This window comes from Bactrocera tryoni, unplaced genomic scaffold (genome assembly GCF_016617805.1).
Source record: "Bactrocera tryoni isolate S06 unplaced genomic scaffold, CSIRO_BtryS06_freeze2 scaffold_11, whole genome shotgun sequence".
Lineage (NCBI taxonomy): Eukaryota > Metazoa > Arthropoda > Insecta > Diptera > Tephritidae > Bactrocera > Bactrocera tryoni.
Window position 1 is genome coordinate 19147177 of NW_024395824.1, and position 24392 is coordinate 19171568.

The window sequence follows — 24392 nt, forward strand, 5'->3', positions numbered from 1 at the left end:
GACTGGCGCGCTGTTGTTAACTCGGCTATAATCGCGTAAGCGGTGTCTACGTCAATTAAGAAGAAGAAGAAATATTTGCATTATTTCGTAAAGTCTTTGCTTATTAATTTTTCACCCTGTATGTGTTTGTGACTAAGCAAAATAACAAAGCATTTGAAGAAAATTTGCAGAAAGTTGGTTGTGTTTAGATGAACTGCTATTTTAATTTAAAAATTCGTTTGTTATTGTGTTAAAACTTTGAATAAAGAAATAAAAATATGTTCTCGAAAATGCATATGGAAAGACTAATTAAAACGAAGAAAGTGAATTTTACGGAATGGCTAAAAACATAAATGTTGCTAGTGACTCTGAAGAGGATGCGGTGAATTGTAGTTTTGACATCAATATTGTCTGAGTGGAACTTATTGAAAAAGCAAAAGTTCACAACAAAACAATTTTGACAAATTAATTGAAAATGTGGACTGAGCGTCATAAGGTCACAAGGAACTGCTTCGATGATTTGTTAAAAATATTGCATTCGGAGAATATTTCTGTACGACAAGCGACCTGCATATTGAGAACTGTTGCGCCAGGAAATTGTTTGCATATAGAAAAGCATCTAGTGACGTTGATAAATTTCAAATCGATGTCGGTATTGACGGTTTATCTTTGTACAAAAGCTCAAATGTAAACTTGTGGCCTATATTGGCAAAATTGCATCACAAAAGAAATACGAAGGTGATGTTGATTGGTGAAGACAAACAGAAACCGGCAGACATGAATAATTTACACGATTTTGCTTATGAGCTAAAAATCTTAATGCAATATGGAATGGAAGTCAATGGCAAAAGAATTAAAGTAAAAGTGCGGTGTTTTCTTTGCGATGCCCCAGAAAGAGCTTTTACCAGCCAAACAGTGAGTCACAACTCTTTTCAAGGATGCAGCAAGTGCAAATAAGTGGGTAAAAAAATAAACAATACAATAATATACAGTCCATTGTCGGAAAATCTTCGAACTGTTGATGAATTTGCTGCAAGAAATAGCGTGGGCCATCATAAAAAATGGAAAAATCGTGTCTCGAAGAAATAGGTGTGGGAATGGTCTCCACTTTTCCTGTTGAACCAATGCACCTTTTAGCTCTTGGAGTTGTAAGAAAAATGCTAAAATGCCCAAATGTCCGAATGTGGGATATCAGTTGACAAAGCAACAGAAAATTATACTGTCGAAAACTTTGGTAAGGTACATACCTTACATATCCAACGAATTTAATCGAAAACCACGAAGCTTAGATGAAATTGCAAGATGGAAAACAGTACAGTTCCGACAGTTTGTACTTTACACGGGAATGGTTGCGTTGAAAGACATTGTATCTGACCGTATTTATTATCACTTTTTTGTTGCGCTGTGCAATGCATTGCTTTCGTCACAAAAAACCTATGCAAACAATTTAAAAGAAATAAAACAAATGCTTAATTACTTCGTACACCTTTGGTGGATTCCGTTCAATCGTGCGGTTTTCTGAATTCATTCTCAGCATATGCTTTCGAAAATTTCTTGCAAACCCTAAAACAATTCGTTAAAAGACCCCTAGAAACATTACAACAAATAAATAACAGATATTGGTATGGTAAAAACGTATTTACAAAAGATTTTATGGAAACGTGTTTTATATCAACGATAAATTACTGGATAATTTTTGCTACCTCAAACCAGGAATGACAATACAAATTACAGGATTCTCGAAAAAAGGTAATGATGTTTATACTCGTATACATGAAAAAGTTTTGAAAGACTGCTGCAATCTATTTACGGAACTTTTGAAATCGATGGTAGACCTGGGCGTATTCATTGTTAACATTGACATAGAAGAAGCGGATCAAGTCTATGACCACGAGCTGAAGTCTTTTAGTGTGAAATCGGCTGTGGAAAATGACAAAAACTAATGTAAGTTCTTTTAATACGAAAAGCAGAGATTTAACTACATAACAAGTTTAATTTATGTTTTCAGATTCTTGTCATGCAATATTGCAAGTTTGGAAATATAAATATAGAAAAATTTAAACAACAAGTTGACCACAAATGAGCTGTTGCGAAAACTAACCACTGCGCAGTCAACAAACAATGCCCTCATAAATGCAATGAGTTCCAATCATAAAATAACCAACAAATTTCCATTGAAAACTCGAAAGAACTTGACCAAGAATTGGAAAGCAACAATGAAAAATATGTGAGTTGATTTAAAAATACTACACTCGAAAAAGTAGAAGGCTTCGCCGAATCGGCAGTTTCTTCAAGTCTCAGGAAGTTTGTTCCGTCCAAAGTCTGGTCGAGGTACTGTGTAAGTATGATTGATCTCTTGATTTTCCTAGGAGACGGTTCCGCTGCGAAAGCATCTCAGCAGGTACTGCTTAGAGAGGAGTTCATTATGCTCTCACATGGTAGTTTCTGGTCTGCCATGAACTATCTGGGCTTTTTTGATGCTAAGTGCTGTGGCGGTGCATTTTTCGGAATCCATGCTGGTGGTTTGTTAATCTCAGGTGGGGAGTGAAGGTCAGGAGTAGCAAGGCCTCAAGTGTATTCACTACTGGCGGGAGGAAAGTTATCGGACGATAGGACTCCCCTTTGTTGGCAGGTGAGGTAGCTGACATCGTTTACCTCTATTATTTGCCAATGTCGTGACAGGTGATAAATCGTAGGTTTACGCGTATGACCCCGAAAGTAAAGAGCAGTCGAATGTATGGGTGCATCTAGATGAGTCGAATTTACAAATGTTATTTACGCACGACGCATGGTTGCCTGTTTTTTTTTGGAAAAAATTGACATGTCGCAATCATACCACTAGAACAACGCAAAACAATAAATTCTGAGTGGTACACAACCATTTGTTTGCCAGTTATCTTTTAAGAAATCAGGAAAACCAGCGTCCGAAGACGTATCACTCTTCTGCACGACAATTCGAGCTCTCACATGTCGTTCAGTTGTTTCAATTGCATTTTTGAGCACTCAAAACATCGAGTTAAAGATTCATCCACCGTATTATCCTAATTTTTCGTCCATTGACTTTTTTATTCCCGTATGTAAATAATAAACTAGAAGTACCTGAAGACGCGGTTGTGTTCAAAACGAATGTTTTAGAGATACCTTAATCAGAGTAGTGCTTTGACAAATATGTTATTTTGAAAAATAATAAAGTGATTTTCGATGATTAATATTTGTTTTTGTTCTACAATCCCGAGATATAAAGGCAACCTACGTACGCAGTTTGCTTAAAAATCACATAAGACAGATTTTTTTGTGCTGCTTGGTAACTAATTTTTCACAGATTTTGATATATTCTGCGAGTCATATTCAATCGGTATGTTGAATTGTGTATAAAAAAGTAAAAAGCATATGCGTGTATATAAATATGTGTGTGAATTAGATTATGCCAAAAAAATGTATGCATTTCATGAATATAAAAAGTTTACCATAATTAACTGAATTATTACATAGGCAATTAATAAAATAATTAGGGAACAAGATCGAGAATATGATCTCGACTGCATAGAAGACCAAGGGATAGGATTCAGGAGCAGGGTTTATATGACATGGTTGTGTTTTCGCACGTACCCATAGCCCAACGTCAGTGAGCTATTGTCCATTGCAGCAGAAATACGGACACCAGCGCTACTATTGAAATCGTTATTATCACCCACATTGTCATTGCTACTGCTATTACTGGTAACACTGCTACTGCCCCCATTATCACGGCCACTGAAAATGTTCTTGCTACAAGCGCCGCCATCGGCAGCATTGTCAGCAACTGTTGTCGACATTACCGCTGCAGCTGCTGCTGCAGCCACTGCTGCTGCAGCAGTTGTACGCTGTGGTCGTCGTTTGTAAAACTCAATCTCATCTACTGTCCAAACGGCCCCTTTCACGTTCTCAACTCGCATAAAGCATTTATGCAGCGATAAGTTATGCCTCACAGCATTCTGTGGGGGTAGTGGTTATTTCGATATACAGTTGTTGTGTTTATTCGTGTGGTTTGAAAGCGTAATGTATAAGTGTATTGTTATTCCAATCGATAAGCAAGAACATAGGGATAATGTATAGAAGCTAAACCTAACAAATTATTATTTAAAAAAGCAGCTTTTCTTGGCCAAATATTGAGCAATAAATACCAAAAATTATAAAACTACTATATATTTATTAGGGCGTCGGTTATTTCCCTAATCGCTTTTTTGCAAACGCCCCCATGAAATTCAGTTTTTGCAATAAAATAAGAATTCAACGTAAACAGGTTCTCTATTTTCAATTTAAACCGTGTCTAATGATATTTCTTTTCCAATGGCATTGTATTGATATTCTGCATTAAGCAAGTAAATCTATAATGTTTAAAAGTGATATACAAAATATTGTAGTGCAAAAGATCTCAAAATTTTTTTTATAAACACAATTGTTTAAAAGTTATACGCAGTTAAATTTAAAAATCAAATATACTGAGCATTCATAGAGGTTATTTGTATGTATATAGGATAGTCGAAAAATTCGTTTGGTATTTCTAATCACACTTTAATTTATTTTTTTTTTGTTTTTATTTATAATGAACATTATTGAATCAAATATGTACCATTTTGGTTGCCCCCTTTTTGCCATTTTTCCGCAAGAGACATTATTCCATGGGTGTAAAACTTTTCTGGTTTCTCGGCCAAAAACTGCGACAAGTAATTTCCACAGGCTTCTCTTGAAGCCAACTTTACTCCACTAAAGGAGTTCTGCATTGATTGAAACAAATGGTAGTCCGATGGTGCAAGGTCAGGGCTGTATGATGGATGTATCAAAACTTCCCAACCACACTTTCCCAGTTTTTCCGAGTCATCAAAGATGTGTGTGGTCTAGCCTTGACCAGATGAAAGATGAAACCCTTTCTGTTGATCTGTTCAGGCCGTTTTTTCGATTGCTTGCTTCAATCTCATCAGTTGATGTCAGTAAAATGAAGAATCAATCGTTCGACCAGGCTGGAGCAGCTCATAGTGAATGATTCCTTTTCAATCCCACCAAACACTCAGCATAACCTTTCGAGGCATCAATCCTGGCTTTGCGACCTTTTGTTAAGCTTCACCACGCTTGGACCATGATCTCTTTCACATATTGTCGTTTTATCTCCTGTTACCATTCGCTTCATAAATGGTTCGATTTCATTTCGTTTCAGCAAAGAATCGCAGTTGTTAATTCGGTTCATTAAATTTTTCACAGACAATTCATGTGGTACCCAAACATCGGACTTCTTTTTGTAGCTAGTCTTTTTTAAATGGTTCAAAACCGTTTGATTATAAAAGTTTAAGGTCTTTAACGATGTCATGGCTGCTTATGTGACGGTTCTGGTCATCGAAGTTTTCAACGATAGGTCGATCAGAGCGAGGTGCATCTTTCAGACCGAAATTTCCAGAACGGAAGCAAGCGAACCATTGTTGTGCTACACGAACTGATACAACATCGTTTCCGTAAACTTTACAAATTTCATTGGTGGGTTGCGTGACATTCTTCCCTTTTTTATACAAAAATGTCAAAATTTTTTTGAACAGCTGTAACTTTTTTTCAACTTCCCCGAATTAAATGAAGTTTAGAAAATCACCTTTCCAACACTATATGGTCTGACACAGTGTGATTGGTAGCACTGGAGATATACTACTGCAACGACATCTATTGACAAAATACGAAAATACTTTTCGACTACCCAATATGTACGTACATTATGTGTTACTCATAAAACATGGTGAATACAGTACATTTGATTCTTCAATTTAACTATAACAAAAATTCTAATACCTTTTTTGTAGAGCGGAAAGTTTTGTTTTAGAAAATTATTTGCTTTGAAGATTAAAAATTATAACAAAAGATAAAAAAATCCTATGTAAAATATATGGGAAAAGTAAATTGATGTAAACATGACTTAAATTGAAAATAAATAGGTTTTTAGGTTGGATCCTTCTTTTGAGGCAAAAACTGAAACTTCGGTGAGCGTTTCAGAAAAAAGAAAGAAACTTGTGAAAATACCCTAGTTTTTAGGTACATATATAACATAAGTATATAAATACAAGCATACAGAAGGTTAAATATGCCTTCATGCTCTACTAAATATATAAAATTCAATCTCACTTTTCGTTGTAATTTTATAACTTAAGAACGGGCTCACATATCCGAACCAAATCTTCAGGCTATGTTCGCCATATTTATCATGTAATTTATGTGAAGTTTGCTCAAAATCTGACGATCGGTTCTTCATTTGTCACATTTTTGTAACAAATGAATTCAAAATGTTAATGGGGATTTTTGTGTTAAATTGAAATTTTTTAAGAAGTGTGTGCACATACAGATGTGTGTACAATTCAAATTCAAATTTAAATCAAAATTTCCTCAGTTATCAGTAATGAAATGTGCGCGCACTGCTCTGTGGATATACTACATATTATATGTGTGTATGATATTGCAGAACAAATAATGTGTACACAAACCTACATGCACATATGCGTACACATAAATAAATATGTCGCACACAAAAACTACAAACATTCTTCTAAAAAACAACAATCGTCTCAAATAAAATCATAAATTGAACAATTTCTGATGTTACTTTTAGAAGGGAAAAGTGTCAACCTCGCAAACCGAAAAGCACACAAAAAACGTCAAAAATGGCAACATAGCTCTGGTCGATTTAAAATGTTTTTCAATTCTAAAATTATTAGAGATAATTTTACAATCATATATATATATTTTTCCGCGGCATGCAAAATTTGCTCATATATAAACAAACATATATATATTTTTGCTGTTTTGTAGCTAATAGCATTGACAGACGGCAGCGTTAAACCAGATTAATTGCATTTTTCGGGATTAATTCAGAAGTTACCACAGCTAAATCCATTGCTGAATCCAAAAATAACTTTCAAAATTTTAGGGAGTTTGTGAGATTTTCGTTGGCAACATTGTTAAAAATGGCCAATTTTCATCAATTGTGAATGAAATACAAGCAACCCTGACAGCTGTTTATCAAATTCTCAATATAATATCAATATAACTTCTATGTTATGATGCAGTTTTAAAAATAATGTGTTGATATGTTTTTGTAATAAAAAATGGTTTGGTAAAAATTGGTCGGCTAACAACAGTAATGTTTATCTTCTATCAATTTTCATTGAAAATATTATAAAAAGGACAATGAGCTGTTTATGAGAGTTTCAAACTCGCATAGCTGCCGTCTGTCAAGGCTATAAGGCTGTTACAGCGACAAGATAAGAGGTAACAATCGGCGTTCGTTCGTTTGTGTCGGCAAAGCTCGGGTTTTCTACCAACAACGTGATGTTGTGATGCTTAGTCGTCGCGTCAGTCCTTCGACTCTTTGAAAAAACGTGAGCTTCGGTCATTGGTTGTTGGTGGCAGCCGAGATTTCGCGTGAAACAATCAATGTACATACATACAGTCGGCTCTTGTTAATTCAAATCTGCTATAATTCGAACCTCTCTATAATTCAAAATTATCACAAGTTCCCTTCAGAATATCTTTATGTTTCGAACTAAATTAAAAAATTTTTATGCACTTGGTAATTCGAACGAAAAAATCATTACATGTAGCAAAACGACGCTTATAGGTGTCCAACACTCGACAATTCAACGTTGCATAAGAAAGAGGCGGAAAGATTGTAAGTACATTTTGCAACAAGTTCAAACATGTACTAACGTATACGAGCCTTTTTGTTTAGTTATCATTCAGTTGCAGTTACTCTTTCGTTGGTATACAGATTAAAAGCTTGTCTTAGTTATGAGCCCTAGAAAGTATAAATGTTTGACGATTGTTGAAAAGAAGAAGTTCATTTAAAAAGTAGAGGAAGGTGAAAGTGATGTTGCAAAAGAATCTAAGATTTCTCTGAGTACTTTCTCAACCATAATGAGGCACAAGGAGAAAATGCTGCTCAACCTGCTGGAGTACGAAAAAGTACTACTGCAGGTGAATTTCCTCGTCTGGAAGAAAGCTGGTCATTAAGACAGGGTAAAGGTTAAAAAAGTGTCTATTAGCGGAAACTTTTTTAAGAAAAAAGTAAAAGAGTTCGCGTCTACTCTAAGCATAAAAAACTTTGCGGCAAGCGCAGTGTGGCTTAGAAATTTCAAAAAGAGAAATGAAGTTGTGTTTTAAAAAGTTTGTGCGGAAAGTGGAAGTGTTGATGATGCAGTTTGCTAAGATTAGCACGGTAAATTGTTGCCCGAGACATTTTTAATACTGATGAAACTGGCCTATTTTGCAAATATTTATCGGAAAGATGAAAAAAGTTATGGGGGGAAACATAGTAAAGAAAAGTTGACAGTTTTACTTGCAGTAAATGTGGACGGGTCGGAAAAACTTAGTGATAGGAAATGTAATGAAACAGCGATGTTTCAAAGAAGTGAAATCATTTTCTACTGATTATCGTTCGACAGAACTTTTTAACAATTGGCTTTTAACAGTTAACACGACAGTCGTCCTACATTTTTTCACGTGGAATTCTGCTCCTTTCCGCCAAATACAACTTCCAAATTACAACCATTGGACCAAGGGATCATTCATAATTTTAAGACGTTCTATCGCAGAGAAATTGTTAAGCTCGTTTCAGAATTTCTCGACAAGCAGCTAACTGTAAATACCACGGTTCTGACAGCTATTTTATTGATTGACAAGGCATGGAGAGCCTACAAAAATAATTCGGTGCCGCAGCAATGTATAATCGGTTTCGCAAAGAAAATATTAATTGCAAAAAGTACGAAAACCCAATGTTATTTAAATGAGAAATAAATCGTCGTTGCGGTACGGGTTATTATCAATATTAAGAGCTCATATGGGTTTCATAACTTTTTTAGGGCATTTGCTAAAAATTTTGAGTGCGAATGTACCTCTACACTTTTGACATTGTTATAGAATAGCAGTTAATAAATAATAATTGATCAACACTTAATAATTCGAAGTTTTTTTTATTTTCTCTCACAAATTTCGAACCATTTGTTATTTCAAAAACTCGATAATTCAGAATATTTTAAGAGCCCTTCTAGTTTAGAATTAACGAGAGCTCACTGTATTTGTATTAAAAGTTGTGTGTAGACAAATTTACAAACATTATGCGTATCATGTGCTGAATACATAGAGAGCGACAGACTTCAAGGGACATCTCTCAAATATTAAAATACACACGTTCTTATGGATGTAATTTCATCACTCATAAACGGCTGAACCGATTTGGCTGATTTTTTTTGTTGTATTTGTTATTATTAGGAGAAGGTTCTTATGTAAGAAAAATTACGAAAGTTGCCGGAAAACCCCTAAAAACAGCCCTTTTCTTTTTCCCATACAAACGTTTTATTTTGTATGTACATATGTAAGTAAAAATGATTGTTTGTTAGTAACGCTAACCCTCGAGAACGGCGGAACCAATCTTCATGAAATCAGAAGTTGTTCGCTGTGGATCTGGAAAGGGTTAGATATAAAAAAAAACATATAATTTTCATAAGGAAAAGTCGAAAAATTGGAAATTTCCAAAAAGTGACTTTTCATACAATTTCTTTTTTGTTTTGTTTTTCAATATTTTGATTTGTAAATTATTTGAATCGTTCAATTTCGGTCGCTTGCTTTTTTATTCCGGCTATTTAAAAGAATAATTATTTATTATTTAAAAAATTGGAAATTTCCAAAAAACGACTTTCCATACAATTTCTTTTTTGTTTTGTTTTTCAATATTTTGATTTGTAAATTATTTGAATCGTTCAATTTCGGTCGCTTGCTTTTTTATTCCGGCTATTTAAAAGAATAATTATTGAAAATTATTCAGTGAATTCATTCATGCGCCGGACAGTAAAACTAAGAACGTTTTTTATCAAAATGTTTTAGATTAGAATTCGAATTTTTGAGATTTACAATTTATTATATACGCTTATGTAAAAATAAGAGGAAACTGAAGAATAAATACTTTCAATGTTTGAAGAGTAATACTTTGTTGAATTTTTTATTGAATCGCTATGACAATTTTCTTATTATTCGTATTTATGTACGCTTCTCAATGTTAGCGTTATAACAATTTTATGGAGTGAGTGGATAATATCGTACGAATCCATTCTCATGAACTGCATATCCTTTATCAACAATATCTTGGTCAATCCTCATCCTTAATTCATAATCGTCTAAATTTATGAAAAAGATTTCGTCTATTTGTTTCATTATTTTCATAGTGAAAGATTCGTTCAAAGCAATTTCTTCAAAATATTTGATAGCTTCTCGCGACCAGTATTTCCCATTACTTGGCTTGATATTTGCTAATCGGCAATTCAGAATTTGCTCTACATCATGGTATTTCCTTTCTTCCGGTCTGAATTTTACGGTGAAACTCGATGGGCTATCAATCGACTGAACAACAACTGTTTTTTCCTGAAGATAATCAGAATGGAATGTTCTTCTCATATCGAATCTTTTCATCGTCATTTTTTGTATGGTATACTTTGGAAATAAACTTTTTTTTTATTATATTGAATTATATTGTATTTGTTATTGACTTTTTTGTTTGGCTATTAACTTACTGTTTTATTACACTTTTATGAGTGGAAAATCACATTATTTTCAAATACAGAGTAATTATTATCGCAGATTATAATTATAGACCATGAAATTTCAGGTTTTTTTGTTTGCTAAATAAGTTGACTTTTGCTGAAGTAACAATATAATGTGACATTACTCATTCATGTCAAATGCTTATTTTTTTGTTTCTCTTATGTTTTTGTTTACACTTAAACATCAAACAAATAAAAATTTAGATTTGTCGTTTGTGGATATTTCATAAAATCTGTAAATAGGCAATTGCTTTGGCAAATTTATCGCATATTTGAATATTCAATATGTTTAAAAAGAAGATGACAAAAACGTCTATAATGAAAAAAAATTAAATGAAGTATAAAAGCCGATAAATATTTATATTAAAACAAGTAAGGAAGGGCTAAGTTCGGGTGTCACCGAACATTTTATACTCTCGCATGATAAAGTGATAATCGAGATCTCATTATCAGTCATTTACATATTTTTCAAAACCGTATTTGTGTAAAGTTTTATTCCGCTATCATCATTGGTTCCTAATGTGTATATTATACAGAGAAGGCATCAGATGGAATTCAAAATAGCTTGGATATATTGGAAAAAGGCGTGGTTATTAACCGATTTCACCCATATTTCGTACATCAGGGTGTTAAGAAAATATTATATGCCGAATTTCATTGAAATCGGTTGAGTAGTTCCCGAGATATGGTTTTTGGTTCATAAGTGGGCGACGCCACGCCCATTTTCAATTTTTAAAAAAAGTTTGGATGCAGCTTCCTTCTGCCATTTTTTCCGTAAAATTTAGTGTTTCTGACGTTTTTTGTTTGTCGGTTAACGCACTTTTAGTGATTTTCAACATAACCTTTGTAAGGGAGGTGGGCGTGGTTATTATCCGATTTCTTCCATTTTTGAACTGTATATGGAAATGCCTGAAGGAAATAACTCCATAGAGCTTGGTTGACATAGCTATGTTAGTTTCCGAGATATGTACAAAAAACTTAGTAGGGGGCGGAGCCACGCCCACTTTTCCAAAAGAATTGCGTCCAAATATGCCCCTCCCTAATGCGATCCTTTGTTCCAAATTTCACTTTAATATCTTTATTTATGGCTTAGTTATGACACTTTATAGGTTTTCGGTTTCCGCCATTTTGTGGGCGTGGCAGTGGGCCGATTTTGCCCATCTTCGAACTTAACCTTCTTATTGAACCAAGGAAAACGTGTACCAAGTTTCATCATGATTTCTTAATTTTTACTCAAGTTACAGCTTGCACGGACGGACGGACGGACAGACAGACATCCGGATCTCAACTCTACTCGTCACCCTGATCACTTTGGTATATATAACCCTATATCTGACTCTTTTGGTTTTAGGACTTACAAACAACCGTTATGTGAACAAAACTATTATACTCTCCTTAGCAACTTTGTTGCGAGATTATAAAAAATTGAATAAATTATTAATATATCTACGAACTGCGCAGCAAAGCGCACCGGGTAAGCCAGTTTATTTATATCTTTTTTAGCCATGTCGTGCCGCTCTCTATGTGTTCAGCACATTAGAGATAAAGAGATGGCCAACTCATCTCTTATTGCAAGTGAGAGAGCAATTGTTAAATGTCAAAGCCTCCTGAACTTTGAGAGCTGATCGTGTTCAGGAGGTTTTGCCGTTTAGCAATTGGAAACGAGCGATGGCCAGACTGAAATGTTACAAAAAAAAAAATTTGTGAACAGAGGAATTTGTTACATCCAGAGATAAAGAGATGCCCAACTCTCCTGTCACTGGAAATGTGAGAACCGATCACTTACCGAAATTTGACAGTTGACTGGATTGGGTAGGTTTTGACGTTTTGCAATTGGAATGACTGAAACGGCCAGATTGAAATTATACTATTTTTGGTGCAGTACTTTTCCAATAAATTACGAACGAAGAAAAAAATATGCAGAGTTCTGGCAGAGACAAAATATTGAATATGATTCAATACAAAAATATAATAATTTAAGTTTAATGTATATAGCATATAAAAAATAAAGTTTTTCTAAAATACTCCAAATATTTATATTTTTCTTAATGATTAAAGTTGGTTTTTTTCTTCGTTCATAATTTATTGAACAAGTACTGCATGTGAACGGAGGAATTTGTTGCCGCCGTTCTAGATCGATAATAAAAATTTTAAACAATGAAAATCAAAGAAAATGCGAAATTAAAATATATCTCGTTACGTTTTGCATATCAGAATTATATTTCAATTACAAATGATTAAAAACCTTTATTAATTGAGAACTAACAGGCTTAATTCACCTTATTAAATATTGAAAGATCAAAAGCTAGTTGTTTAAATTACCATAAAATCATAAAAAAGGATTTAAGTAGTTTCGCCATATATTAAAAGTCCAATATATAATAATTTGCAACCGTAATAAATGTTGGGTGTTTTAATTTAAATACCCAAAAATTCTTATTTTGTTCGTTGTGGCCATAATGGGAAATGTTATAAAAAATTTTGAGGTGCTTTCACACTGGAATAAGTTGGGCATCCCATTATCCCTGTCATCAGCGCTACTCTTCAATTGAATTCATTTGCAGTGTACTGCTACCAATACTGCTCTTTACGGGGCATCTCGAAAGGCAAAAATTTATGGTACATATATTGCTTATGGAATACTAATTAGTATGCCATATATTGAAAGCCATGAACTGTCGTTTCAGCAGTTTGACAGATCAGTTTTCATTTCTATGAAAATTTCGAAGACGCAACACATCCCATTTACACATATACCGGCGGCAGTTTCATTTCGGTGATATTAAATTTAGTAGAGTGAGTATTAAGACGGTTGTGTTAAATTATAAAAATAAAGTACATTTTCAAAATAATTTAATACATTTTCCCAAAAAATTAATATTCAGTTTAATATTATTAATTTGCGGCAAAATTATACAAAATGGATTGGCGAATGAGCGAAGTCTAAAATATAATAAACTTATACAAGCATAAATGAAAATATCAATGCTAATATCAAATTTATTATTCTAATTGGTATATAAAATTTATGCTACAATTATTATAGTCCGAAAATATGAAATCTTTTTTTTTCAAGAAATACATTTGGAGAAAAAAGTATATTTCTGCTATTTTTATTTTCCACATACATTTTTTTCATCTAAATAAAACTTTAAACAGTTCAAAAGCTCAAAACATGCGCTTTATCAGCTCGAACCTACCTACCCGACAGCTTTTCGCAAATGATTAGGGTTATTCTCTTGCTCTTGTAAGATTGCACGATGACACAAAATGCAAAAATCCTATACCGAAATATGCAAGGCTAAGAGAGCACCCATCACAAAATCTAGTGATATATGAACTGCTGATTCGGTCAATTTATTGAGAATGACTATTGTGCATGACCATTGTGAATTAGCGCACCTTCTGCATCCATTCTTAACAAAAAACTGTAACAAATCTTTATAATTTTAATATAAATCGAAAATCTATTTAAAGCTTACCTTCCTCAACAATTTAACGGCGTAATATGTTTTTATGTAAAATGACAGGTGGCACAGGGTTGCAATTATATTTTTACGTGTCATTGCACGAAAATGGGAATGGAACATGGGTTTTGGTCTTACATATTTTACACCCATTGCAAATAATTTTCTGCGTGTGTTTGTTGTTGTGCAGTTCTACAATCAGCAATTCGTGCACCGTTCAAGGGTTTTGCAAGAGCAAGAGAATTATGTTATGATCACAAATGCCCACATACAGTTTTGGTAACGGCAATGGCAATAGATTTGACAGTTAGTATGCCATAAACTTTAGCCTGTCGAGATGCCCTTTTAAATAGCGAAAGGCTAAATTCTGTAACCTGCCTAACCTTACCTCATAGGAAGTGATATATTGAAATGAAATTAGATTGTGAAATTTTCCTTATATACTGAATAGTGAATACAGTTTAATATTGGCTTTTTTCTGTACTTTATCTTTCCCCATACTTTCTGTACGGTTCTTTTCATGCTATTTGTCTCTCATAGCACTGGTAAGCACTGTGTTTGTCACAGGACTTTTCCGATGATTTTTATTTATATTCTAAACGTGCGTACGCTCCGAGGTCCTAACATCGACTCGGACCACTATCTTGTTGCAGCTAAGATTCGCACCCGCCTCTGTGCAGCAAAAGAGGCGCGCCACCAAACACAAGGAAGGTTCGACGTCGAGAAGCTGCAATACAACAGACAGCCGAACGATTTTCTACTCGGCTTGCACTCCTGCTCTCTGAGAGCACTCGTCAACAACTCGGTATAAGGAAACTCCTTAGGTATAGCTGCAACCGAAACCATTGGTTTTCGGAAAATGCAAAAGAAAAGCTGCTACGACGAGGAGAAACACGTGCGGGATGGGATAAATATCGAGAGTTGAAGAGGGAAGCGATACGCATTTGCAGACAGAAAAAGAAAGAGGCCGAAATGCGTGAGTATGAAGAGCTTGATAAGCTGGCCGACAGGGATAATGCTCAAAAATTCTACGAAAAGATGCGGCGGCTTACAGAAGGTTTCAAGACCGGCCGTATTCATGCTTCTTTGCCGTAGCTTCATTGAAAAATATGGTCGGACGAAAGCATGCCCAACGAGTGGAATTTAAGTGTGCTATGCCAAATCCATAAAAATTGAGACCCCACAACTTGCGCTAACTACCGTGGGATAAGCCTTCCCAACATCGCGTATAAGGTTCTATCGAGCGTATTATGTGAAAGATTAAAGCCCACCGTCAACAAACTGATTGGACTTTATCAGTGTGGCTTTAGACCTGGCAAATCAACAACCGACCAGATACCTCTTCGTCGATTTCCAAACTGCTTTCGACAGCACAAAAAGAGGCTGCCTTTATGCCGCGATGTCTGAATTTTGTATCCCCGCAAAACTAATACGGCTGTGTAAACTGACGTTGAGCAACGAGCCGTTCGATACCAAACGAGGTTTCAGACAAGGCGACTCCCTATGGTGCGACTTCTTCAATCTGCTGCTGGAGAAAATAATTCGAACTGTAGAACTTAATCGAGCAGGTACAATCTTTTATAGGAGTGTACAGCTGCTGGCGTATGCCGATGATGTTGATATCATCGGCCTCAACACCCACGCCGTTAGTTCTGCTTTCTCCAGGGACAAGGAGGCAATGCAAATGGGTCTGGCAGTGAACGAGGGCATGACGAAATATCTCCTGTCGTCAAACAAACAGTCGTCGCACTCGCGACTTGGGCCACGGCGAATATCGCATTCGATGGAACGATGGGCTGTACGAGATATACGACGACATTGACATAGTTTAGCGAATTAAAAGACAGTGGCTACGCTGGCTAGGTCATGTTGTCCGGATGGACGAAAACACTCCAGCTCTGAAAGTATTCGACGCAGTACCGGCCGGGGGAAGCAGAGGAAGACCTCCACTCCGGTGGAAGGAACAAGTGGAGAAGGACCTGGCTTCGCTTGGAATATCCAATTGGCATAATCCACATAGCGAAAAGAAGAAACGACTGGCACGCCGTTGTCTACGCCAATAAAGAAGAAGAAGATTTAAAACTTACCTTTCTCAAAAATTTAACGGCGAAATATGTCTTTATGTAAAATGCACGAAAACAAACATGGGTTTTGGTCTTACATATTCTACAGGCATTGCAAATATTTTTCTGCGTGTGTTTTGTTGTTGTGTCGTTGCTCCAATTGGAAACTTCTAAAATTTTGCAATACGTGCTCGGTGCAAGGGTTTTGCAAGAGCAAGAGAACCCCTCTCATGGTTTTGAACTAGTGACCACTGTAGCTCGGAAACGACTCGGTGGATTTCAATGAAATATTGGGTAGTCGAAAAAGTCTTTTCGTATTTCTAACTCATTTTTGAACAGCTGTAACTTTCTTTCAACTTCCCCGAATTTAATTTTTTGTGGTTAAATGAAGCTCAAAATTTCACCTTTCTAACACTTTATGGCATGACACAATGTGATTGGTAGCACTGGAGATATACGACTACAACGACATCTAGTGACAAAATACGAAAATACTTTTTCGACTACCCAATATATGTATACAGATTATTTTTGAAAACATGAGAAACTAGTGCCTTACATTTCTACTTTTAAAAATAATAAAACTATTGGGATTTGCCCGAAAATTTTAAACATTTTTCGTAAGACCGACATTTTGTTAATTAAAAAAGGTGGTTTATCTATTAAAAAAAATATTTTTTTACCGATTGATTTGAGATTAATCTCCAAGGATTAGTTATTGTCACCACAAGGAGCTTCAGGTGGAACTGCGTCAACACAAACAGCCATTATTTTTAAAGTTATTATTTTTTTATTTTATGTCAAGTCAAGTTGAAACCTAAATTAATGTTGCTATACGTAGTTTTACTTTTATAAAATAAAACAACTTACTTGGAAAAGAAATAATGTTTAATTGTAATTTTTTTATGTCTCTGACTACACCTAACCATTTAACGATATTTGATGAAAGTGTTATTGCAGAAAAGTTTCAGGGTCACACAGAGACATGTATATACATTGGTGGTCAAAACATTTGCAACCAAAATCAAATATTTGTCTCTACCATTTGTTTTTTGTTGCTAAAGTAATTTTTGTGCTCTTTGTTTTTCTCTTTTCCGAGCTTAAGTTATTGTATTTGTTAAATATGTACTGTTAAAATTGTTATTTTTAACCTATAACAAAAACAAAGCAATATTCCAGTGGAAAATATGAAATGCAAGTATTCAAAACATTCGCAACTGATATTTGCTGTATTATTACTTTATTTAGCTACTTAACAAAAAGCAAGTTATAACGGTAATCGCATTCCACATAATTAGTGGAACTTCATGCGTTTTTATTTTACTAAGAGTTTGGATTCAGTCTTTCGCGTGTTTTTCCGTGTTTTGTGATCTTTGTAATATTTTCGGTTGAAAATGGGAGTCAATAAATACAGTTCGGACTTTAAAGCAAAAATAAAAGAAGATTTTAGAAATGGAATGAAATGAAACGTAAAAAGAAATATCGTTAAAATATTCCATACATAAATCAACGATTTGCCGTATTATTCGGACTGAGAACATCCACACAGTTCACAGAGGAGGTAGGCCTCGTGTTACAACAGTTACAGATGTACGAAAAAGCCATATGTCTCTGCAAAAAATAGAAAAGAGAGGTTGAGTTTTGCTCGATCACACTTAAATTGGGCTAAGCAGAAATGGAACTCAATTTTATGGTCAGATGAATCCAAATTCAACCTCCGAGGCTCAGATAGCAAAGCTTATATTCGGCGTCCGCGAGGTGAAAAATATAACCCAAGGTGCACAACTGCTACAGTAAAACACGGAGGGGGTAATATTATGGTGTGTGGGTGCTTTTCCGGTAATGTTATTGGTCCAATTCATCGTATAACTGACACCATGACAGCTGTAAATTATAGGGACATTTTAACTAATGTCATGCTGCCGTTTGCCGATTGGGAAATGCAACTTGTATGGACTTTCCAACACGATAACGACCCTAAGCCCACGTCTAGGCTCGTAAAATCATGGTAAGAGGAAAATCATATAAAAAACTATGGTATGGCCGGCACAGTCTACCGATCTCAACCCGATTGAGAATATGTGGATGATGGTTAAACGCAAAATAGGCAGTGAAATATTCCGGAATGGTGATGAGCTTTTCGCCAGATTGGAAAAGGAATGGAAAGCGATCCCTTACAGTTACATTGAAAGTCTAGTAGCTTCAATGCCTAGAAGATGTGCTGAAGTTATTAAAAATAATGGCTATGCAACTAAATATTGAAAAAATTTTAGAATATTTTTAGAATACTTAAAAGTTGCAAATGTTTTGAACACATGAATTTTGACTTTGGTTTATTTAATGCCTTTTTACCGTTATAAGCAAATAAATTATTGTTTCAGTTTTTATGATTATTTGTATAAACAAAATCTCCAATAAAAAATATATATAGATAAAGGAATACTTTATCAAAAGTTAAAAAAAAAATGTATTAAAATAAAATAGTCATTCTGGTTGCAAATGTTTTGACCACCACAGTACATAGATGTCAGCGGAGACGATGAGGAATGGGACAGCAATGAAGAAATCTCGGTCCCCTGTTTAGCAATAGTTTATCAATAGCAAAGGCAACGTTTTGAAAAACTTTATACTGCTATATTTCAACACGACGTTTTTTGTGTGTTTGAGTTTCTGTTTCTCTCTCATTCCACTTTTTAAGCGATAACAGCATAATATACGGTCATACCAACCAATCAAAACGTCTTAATCAATTTATAGAAAATTGATATGTCCCCCATTAAACTTTATTGATTTAATGAAAAAATTATAACAATTAAACGATTTTTTTATGGCTGGTCGCCGATCGTATTTCGATAGATCAATTAAGCGGCAAAAGTAAAGGAACAAAGAATTACATATGCTTTACAAACTATACGTACAGCTTCAACAAGCGTGGTTATTTTGGTAGAATGATACATGCATATATATAAAATATTATAAATACATATATCCTTATATGTATGTAAATATATGTTGAATCATGCCAGAAAGTTCACAACTTGCATACTGGCATATAAGCAATGTTTTATAGACATACAAATATGTTTATGCAATAAGCTCCATTTTAACGCAAACTATTTTTCTATCATATTTTTTATTAAAGGTACTAATACAGTGGGGAGCAGAAAAGAGTTTTTATCCTTTGGGTGCTTATTACTGGAGGATGGAGTCATGTGTAGAAGTTCACGCAAGTGAGGAAAGTTCTCTGATCGCCATTCACTTGGGAGTGGCCAGAAACGATTCTTTTACACATGGCTCAAGCAGCTCACTACTTCCGGTCTTTGACCAAGTATCCTCTGGGTAGCCTAAGAACATCCGTTCGAAGGGGAGCTAATGTGAGAAGGTGAAACATCCCCTACATAGGTTTGGGACCCGCCACGTAAAAAAACACTCCAATGAAAAAGAAAAAGCAGCCTCGGATGAGAGACCCCCCTTTTGATGACGACCATGGCAAACGAAATAAGGACTACGTGTTGAGGGCATGCACCTGGAATGTCCGGACCCTCAATTGGGAAGGTGCCACTGCCCAGCTGGTTGATGTCCTCGCAAAAATAAAGGCTGACATCACCGCCGTCCAAGAAATGCGATGGACGGGACACGGAGAGAAACGAGTAGGTCCTTGTGACATTTACTACAGTGGCCATATAAAGGAGCGCAAGTTTGGTGTTGGATTCGTGGTGGGAGAGAGACTCCGTCGCCGAGTACTATCATTCACTGCGGTGAATAAACGTCTAGCCACCATCCTCGTCAAAGCGAGGTTCTTCAACATATCGCTGATTTGCGCCCACGCTTGGCGACTTTAACGCCAGGGTTGGCAAAGAAGGTATCTTTGGCACTACGGTCGGTACATTCAGCCTCCACGGCGAAACATCCCCAAATGGGTTGAGGCTGATCGACTTCGCCGGGGCCCGAAATATGGTTATCTGTAGTACTAGATTCCAGCATAAAAAGATTCATCAAGCTACCTGGCTGTCTCCGGATTGAAAAACTACCAACCAGATCGATCATGTTGTGATAGACGGAAGACACGTCTCCAGTGTTTTAGATGTGCGTACGCTCCGAGGTCCTAACATCGACTCGGACCACTATCTTGTTGCAGCCAAGATTCGCACCCGCCTCTGTGCAGCAAAAAACGCACGTCAACAAACACAAGGAAGGTTCGACGTCGAGAAGCTGCAATCACAACAGACGACCGAACGATTTTCTACTCGGCTTGCACTTCTGCTCTCTGAGAGCACTCGTCAACAACTCGGTATAAGGGAACTGTGGGACGGCATTTCAAACTCCTTACGTACAGCTGCAACCGAAACCATTGGTTTTCGGAAAGTGCAAAAGAACAGCTGGTACGACGAGGAGTGGCGTGTCGCAGCGGAGAGAAAACAGGCTGCCTACTCGCAACGTTACGATCGACCACTACACGTGCGGGATGGGATAGATACCGAGAGTTGAAGAGGGAAGCGAGACGCATTTGTAGACAGAAGAAGAAAGAGGCCGAAATGCGTGAGTATGAAGATCTTGATAAGCTGGCCGACAGGGGTAATGCTAAAAAATTCTACGAAAAAATGCGGCGGCTTACAGAAGGTTTCAAGACCGGAGCATACTCTTGTAGAACCCCCAAAGGTGATCTAGTGACCGATGCCCAGAGCATAGTTAAATTATGGAGGGAACACTTCTCCAGCCTGTTGAATGGCAGTGAATGCACAACGCCAGGAGAAGCAGAACCCGATTCCCCAATCGATGACGATGGAGCAGACGTTCCATTACCCGACCATGAAGAAGTTCGAATAGCAATTACCCGCCTGAAGAACAACAAAGCGGCGGGGGCCGATGGATTGCCGGCCGAGCTATTCAAACACGGCGGCGAATAACTAATAGGGAGCATGCATCAGCTTCGTTGTAAAATATGGTCGGACGAAAGCATGCCCAACGATTGGAATTTAAGTGTGCTATGCCCAATCCATAAAAAAGGAGACCCCAGAATCTGCGCCAACTACCGTGGGATAAGCCTCCTAAACATCGCATATAAGGTTCTATCGAGCGTATTGTGTGAAAGATTAAAGCCCACCGTCAACAAACTGATTGGACCTTATCAGTGTGGCTTCAGACCTGGAAAATCAACAACCGACCAGATACTCACCATGCGCCAAATCTTGGAAAAGACCCGTGAAAGAAGAATCGACACACACCACCTCTTCGTCGATTTCAAAGCTGCTTTCGACAGCACGAAAAGGAGCTGTCTTTATGCCGCGATGTCTGAATTTGGTATCCCCGCAAAACTAATACGGCAGTGTAAACTGATGTTGAGTAACACCAAAAGCTCCTTCAGGATCGGGAAGGACCTCTCCGAGCCGTTCGATACCAAACGAGGTTTCAGACAAGGCGACTCGCTATCGTGCGACTTCTTCAACCTGCTCCTGGAGAAAATAGTTCGAGCTGCAGAACTTAATTGAGCAGGTACAATCTTTTATAAGAGTGTACAGCTGCTGGCATATGCCGATGATATTGATATCATCGGCCTCAACACCCGCGCCGTTAGTTCTGCTTTCTCCAGGCTGGACAAGGAAGCACAGAAAATGGGTCTGGCAGTGAACGAGGGCAAAACGAAATATCTTCTGTCATCAAACAAACAGTCTTCGCACTCGCGACTTGGCTCTCACGTCACTGTTGACAGTCATAACTTTGAAGTTGTAGATAATTAGTAGAAAAGTAGGCAGGATTGCTCTTGCCAACAGGTGCTACTTCGGACTGAGTAGACAATTGAAAAGTAAAGTCCTCTCTCGACGAACAAAAGCTAAACTCTATAAGTCGCTCATAATTCCCGTCCTTCTATATGGTGCAGAGGCTTGGGCGATGACAGCAACCGATGAGTCGACGTTACGAGTTTTCGAGAGAAAAATTCTGCGAAAAATTTATGGTCCTTTGCGCATTGGCCACGGCGAATATCGCATTCGATGGAACGATGAGCTGTACGAGATATACGACGACATTGACATAGTTCAGCGAATTAAAAGACAGCGGCTACGCGGGCTAGGTCATGTTGTCCGTATGGATGAAAACACTCCAGCTCTGAAAGTATTCGACGCAATATCCAATTGGCGCCACGTAGCGAAAAGAAGAAACGACTGGCGCGCTGTTGTTAACTCGGCTATAATCGCGTAAGCGGTGTCTACGCCAATTAAGAAGATGAAGAAGCTTATTAATGCAAGACGAAAAAATAAATCAAAGAGTAAGGGAGAGCTAAGTTCGGTTGTAAACGAATATTTTATAATCTCGCAAGTTTCAAAACTTAAAATTCGGGAAACATTTTCATGTGTTGGCCAAACTTTATACCTTTCATAAGTTAGGTAAGAATTCATAAATCATTTTTCGACGAAATTGTGGTTGGGTGATAAAATGTCTCCATTATCTTTTTTCCTTTAAGATAAATTTCTATATTCATCAGAGCAATTTGTGAAAAAGGACATGCGGATATCTATAATTTGTATAAACAAATGACATTTTGCTAATTAAGATATCTCGTTTAATTTAATTGAGATGTTTGAAATATAAACTCAAACAAAGAGACGAAATATTTAAATATTGGGTATTTGAGGAAAATCTAATTGGAGGAGCGAATGCCATTTATGGAGGGTTTAAACCGATTTCATTCATATATGTACATATGTTGCTAATGGATAGAAAAACACTCAATTAAACTGTTAAGAAAGCACTTAACTTCATAGAAATATCGCAAATACTGACTTAACAAATTATTTTTAGGACTGCTGGAAAGTCAGAAATTGTACATTATTTGCAATTGAATATGAAATAAAATAAAAACAAGTAATGAAAGGCTAAGTTGGGTTGTAACCGATTATTTTATACAATGCATTTTTTAAGGATCAAAGCATGTGAAATACGTTTAGGTGTTGTTAAGCCTTTATGTTAGGAAATCTACCGCAAGAATTAAATTTGCATTATACGAAGAGCCTACTGGATTGCAATTAAATTTGGTATCTTATTGACTTATGTATTGTGTATTATAGGCGGAAACTTAGTTGAATTGCTATATTTTTTGTACCCGAGATATTGACATAAAAATCAACATAATTAGCTCAACAAATTAAATAAATGGTACATATGTAATATAAATTCAACCAAAGAGGCCGAAATTATATATATATGATATGAGTTTTAGAGCAAGGAATGAAGTCAAAACGACGTAAGCTAAGACCTGGTCTGATTGCATTAATTTTTAGAGTATACTCCAGATGGAAGATTAGCGCAACCATACCAAGGAGAACTGGCAGCATGATCTATAATATTATCATGTAATTACTCATTGATCAATATAAAAAAGAAGAAATAAAAAACATAAATAAATGAATAAATAAACGAAAAATGTATTGAAGTTAATTTTTAAAAAATAGCGCATAGCGCTTATTAAATCTTCAAAAGTGTAAACAAAATTCTTAAAGTGGCCGGTAGGCTAAATTGTTTAAGTGTGTTTAAATAGCCATTAAAGAAGTGCGCTAAAGAATTAAGTAAAATAAAATCGTTGATATAATAGGAAATAAATAGTAAAGGATTAAAAAAAGTAGTCAGTTTATAAGTGACATCAAAATGAATGAGGAGACATTAATGGTAATAGTGACAGCTACCGTCACTGCAGCTACGGAAAGGACTAGGGCCCACTTCGAGAGCACAATAGGACAGCTGACAGAACGACTAAAAGCTTTAGAGCCTCCAGTAGAAGTGGAAGAATATGAAGCAGTGACTGTAGACCCGATGTTATGAATCTCTAGAAATAAATGATAATGCGTCACAATGTGACTTTTTTGAAGAAATAAATTCTTTAAACGATGATGGGATTATTAGGTTTGACTTTTTTAAAGACGTTGACGCAACAACAGATTCACAAAAAGAAATCCTTCACTATAGGAGCGGTGAAGAGAAGATATCTTATTATGACTGTTAAAATGTCAATAAAATAGTTGGAAATGGGAATTTTCTTAAAGAACCAGGGAATACGGAAAAAATGTCTTTTATATTGGAAAAATATTCAAAAGTTCTCGCAAATCCAGAGGAGACTCTGCCGTTTCACACCAATGTGGTAGTCACAATTGGGACAGTTAATAACGAACCAATTTATTCAAAGTCATACCTTACCTGAAGCCGCTTCAAAATTTATAAAACAGGAAATTAATGATTTACTACGACATAGAATAATTCGTTCTTTTCGATCTCCATATAATAATGCT

The 24392-nt window shown here is 36.0% G+C and overlaps 1 protein-coding gene across 4 annotated transcripts in view; it reads right to left on the reverse strand.

Annotated features, from left to right (window-relative positions):
• Positions 1–24392, reverse strand: part of LOC120779617 (putative uncharacterized protein DDB_G0282133) — a 139389-nt gene that overhangs the window by 26805 nt on the left and 88192 nt on the right. Inside the window, exon 10 of one of the 4 annotated variants that reach the window (XM_040111965.1) lies at positions 3589–3953. The exons of the other annotated variants lie outside the window; for them this stretch is intronic. Within the exon in view, the coding sequence (XP_039967899.1) occupies positions 3589–3953 (365 nt within the window). The remainder of the gene's footprint in view (positions 1–3588; positions 3954–24392) is intronic. 4 annotated transcript variants of the gene reach the window in all.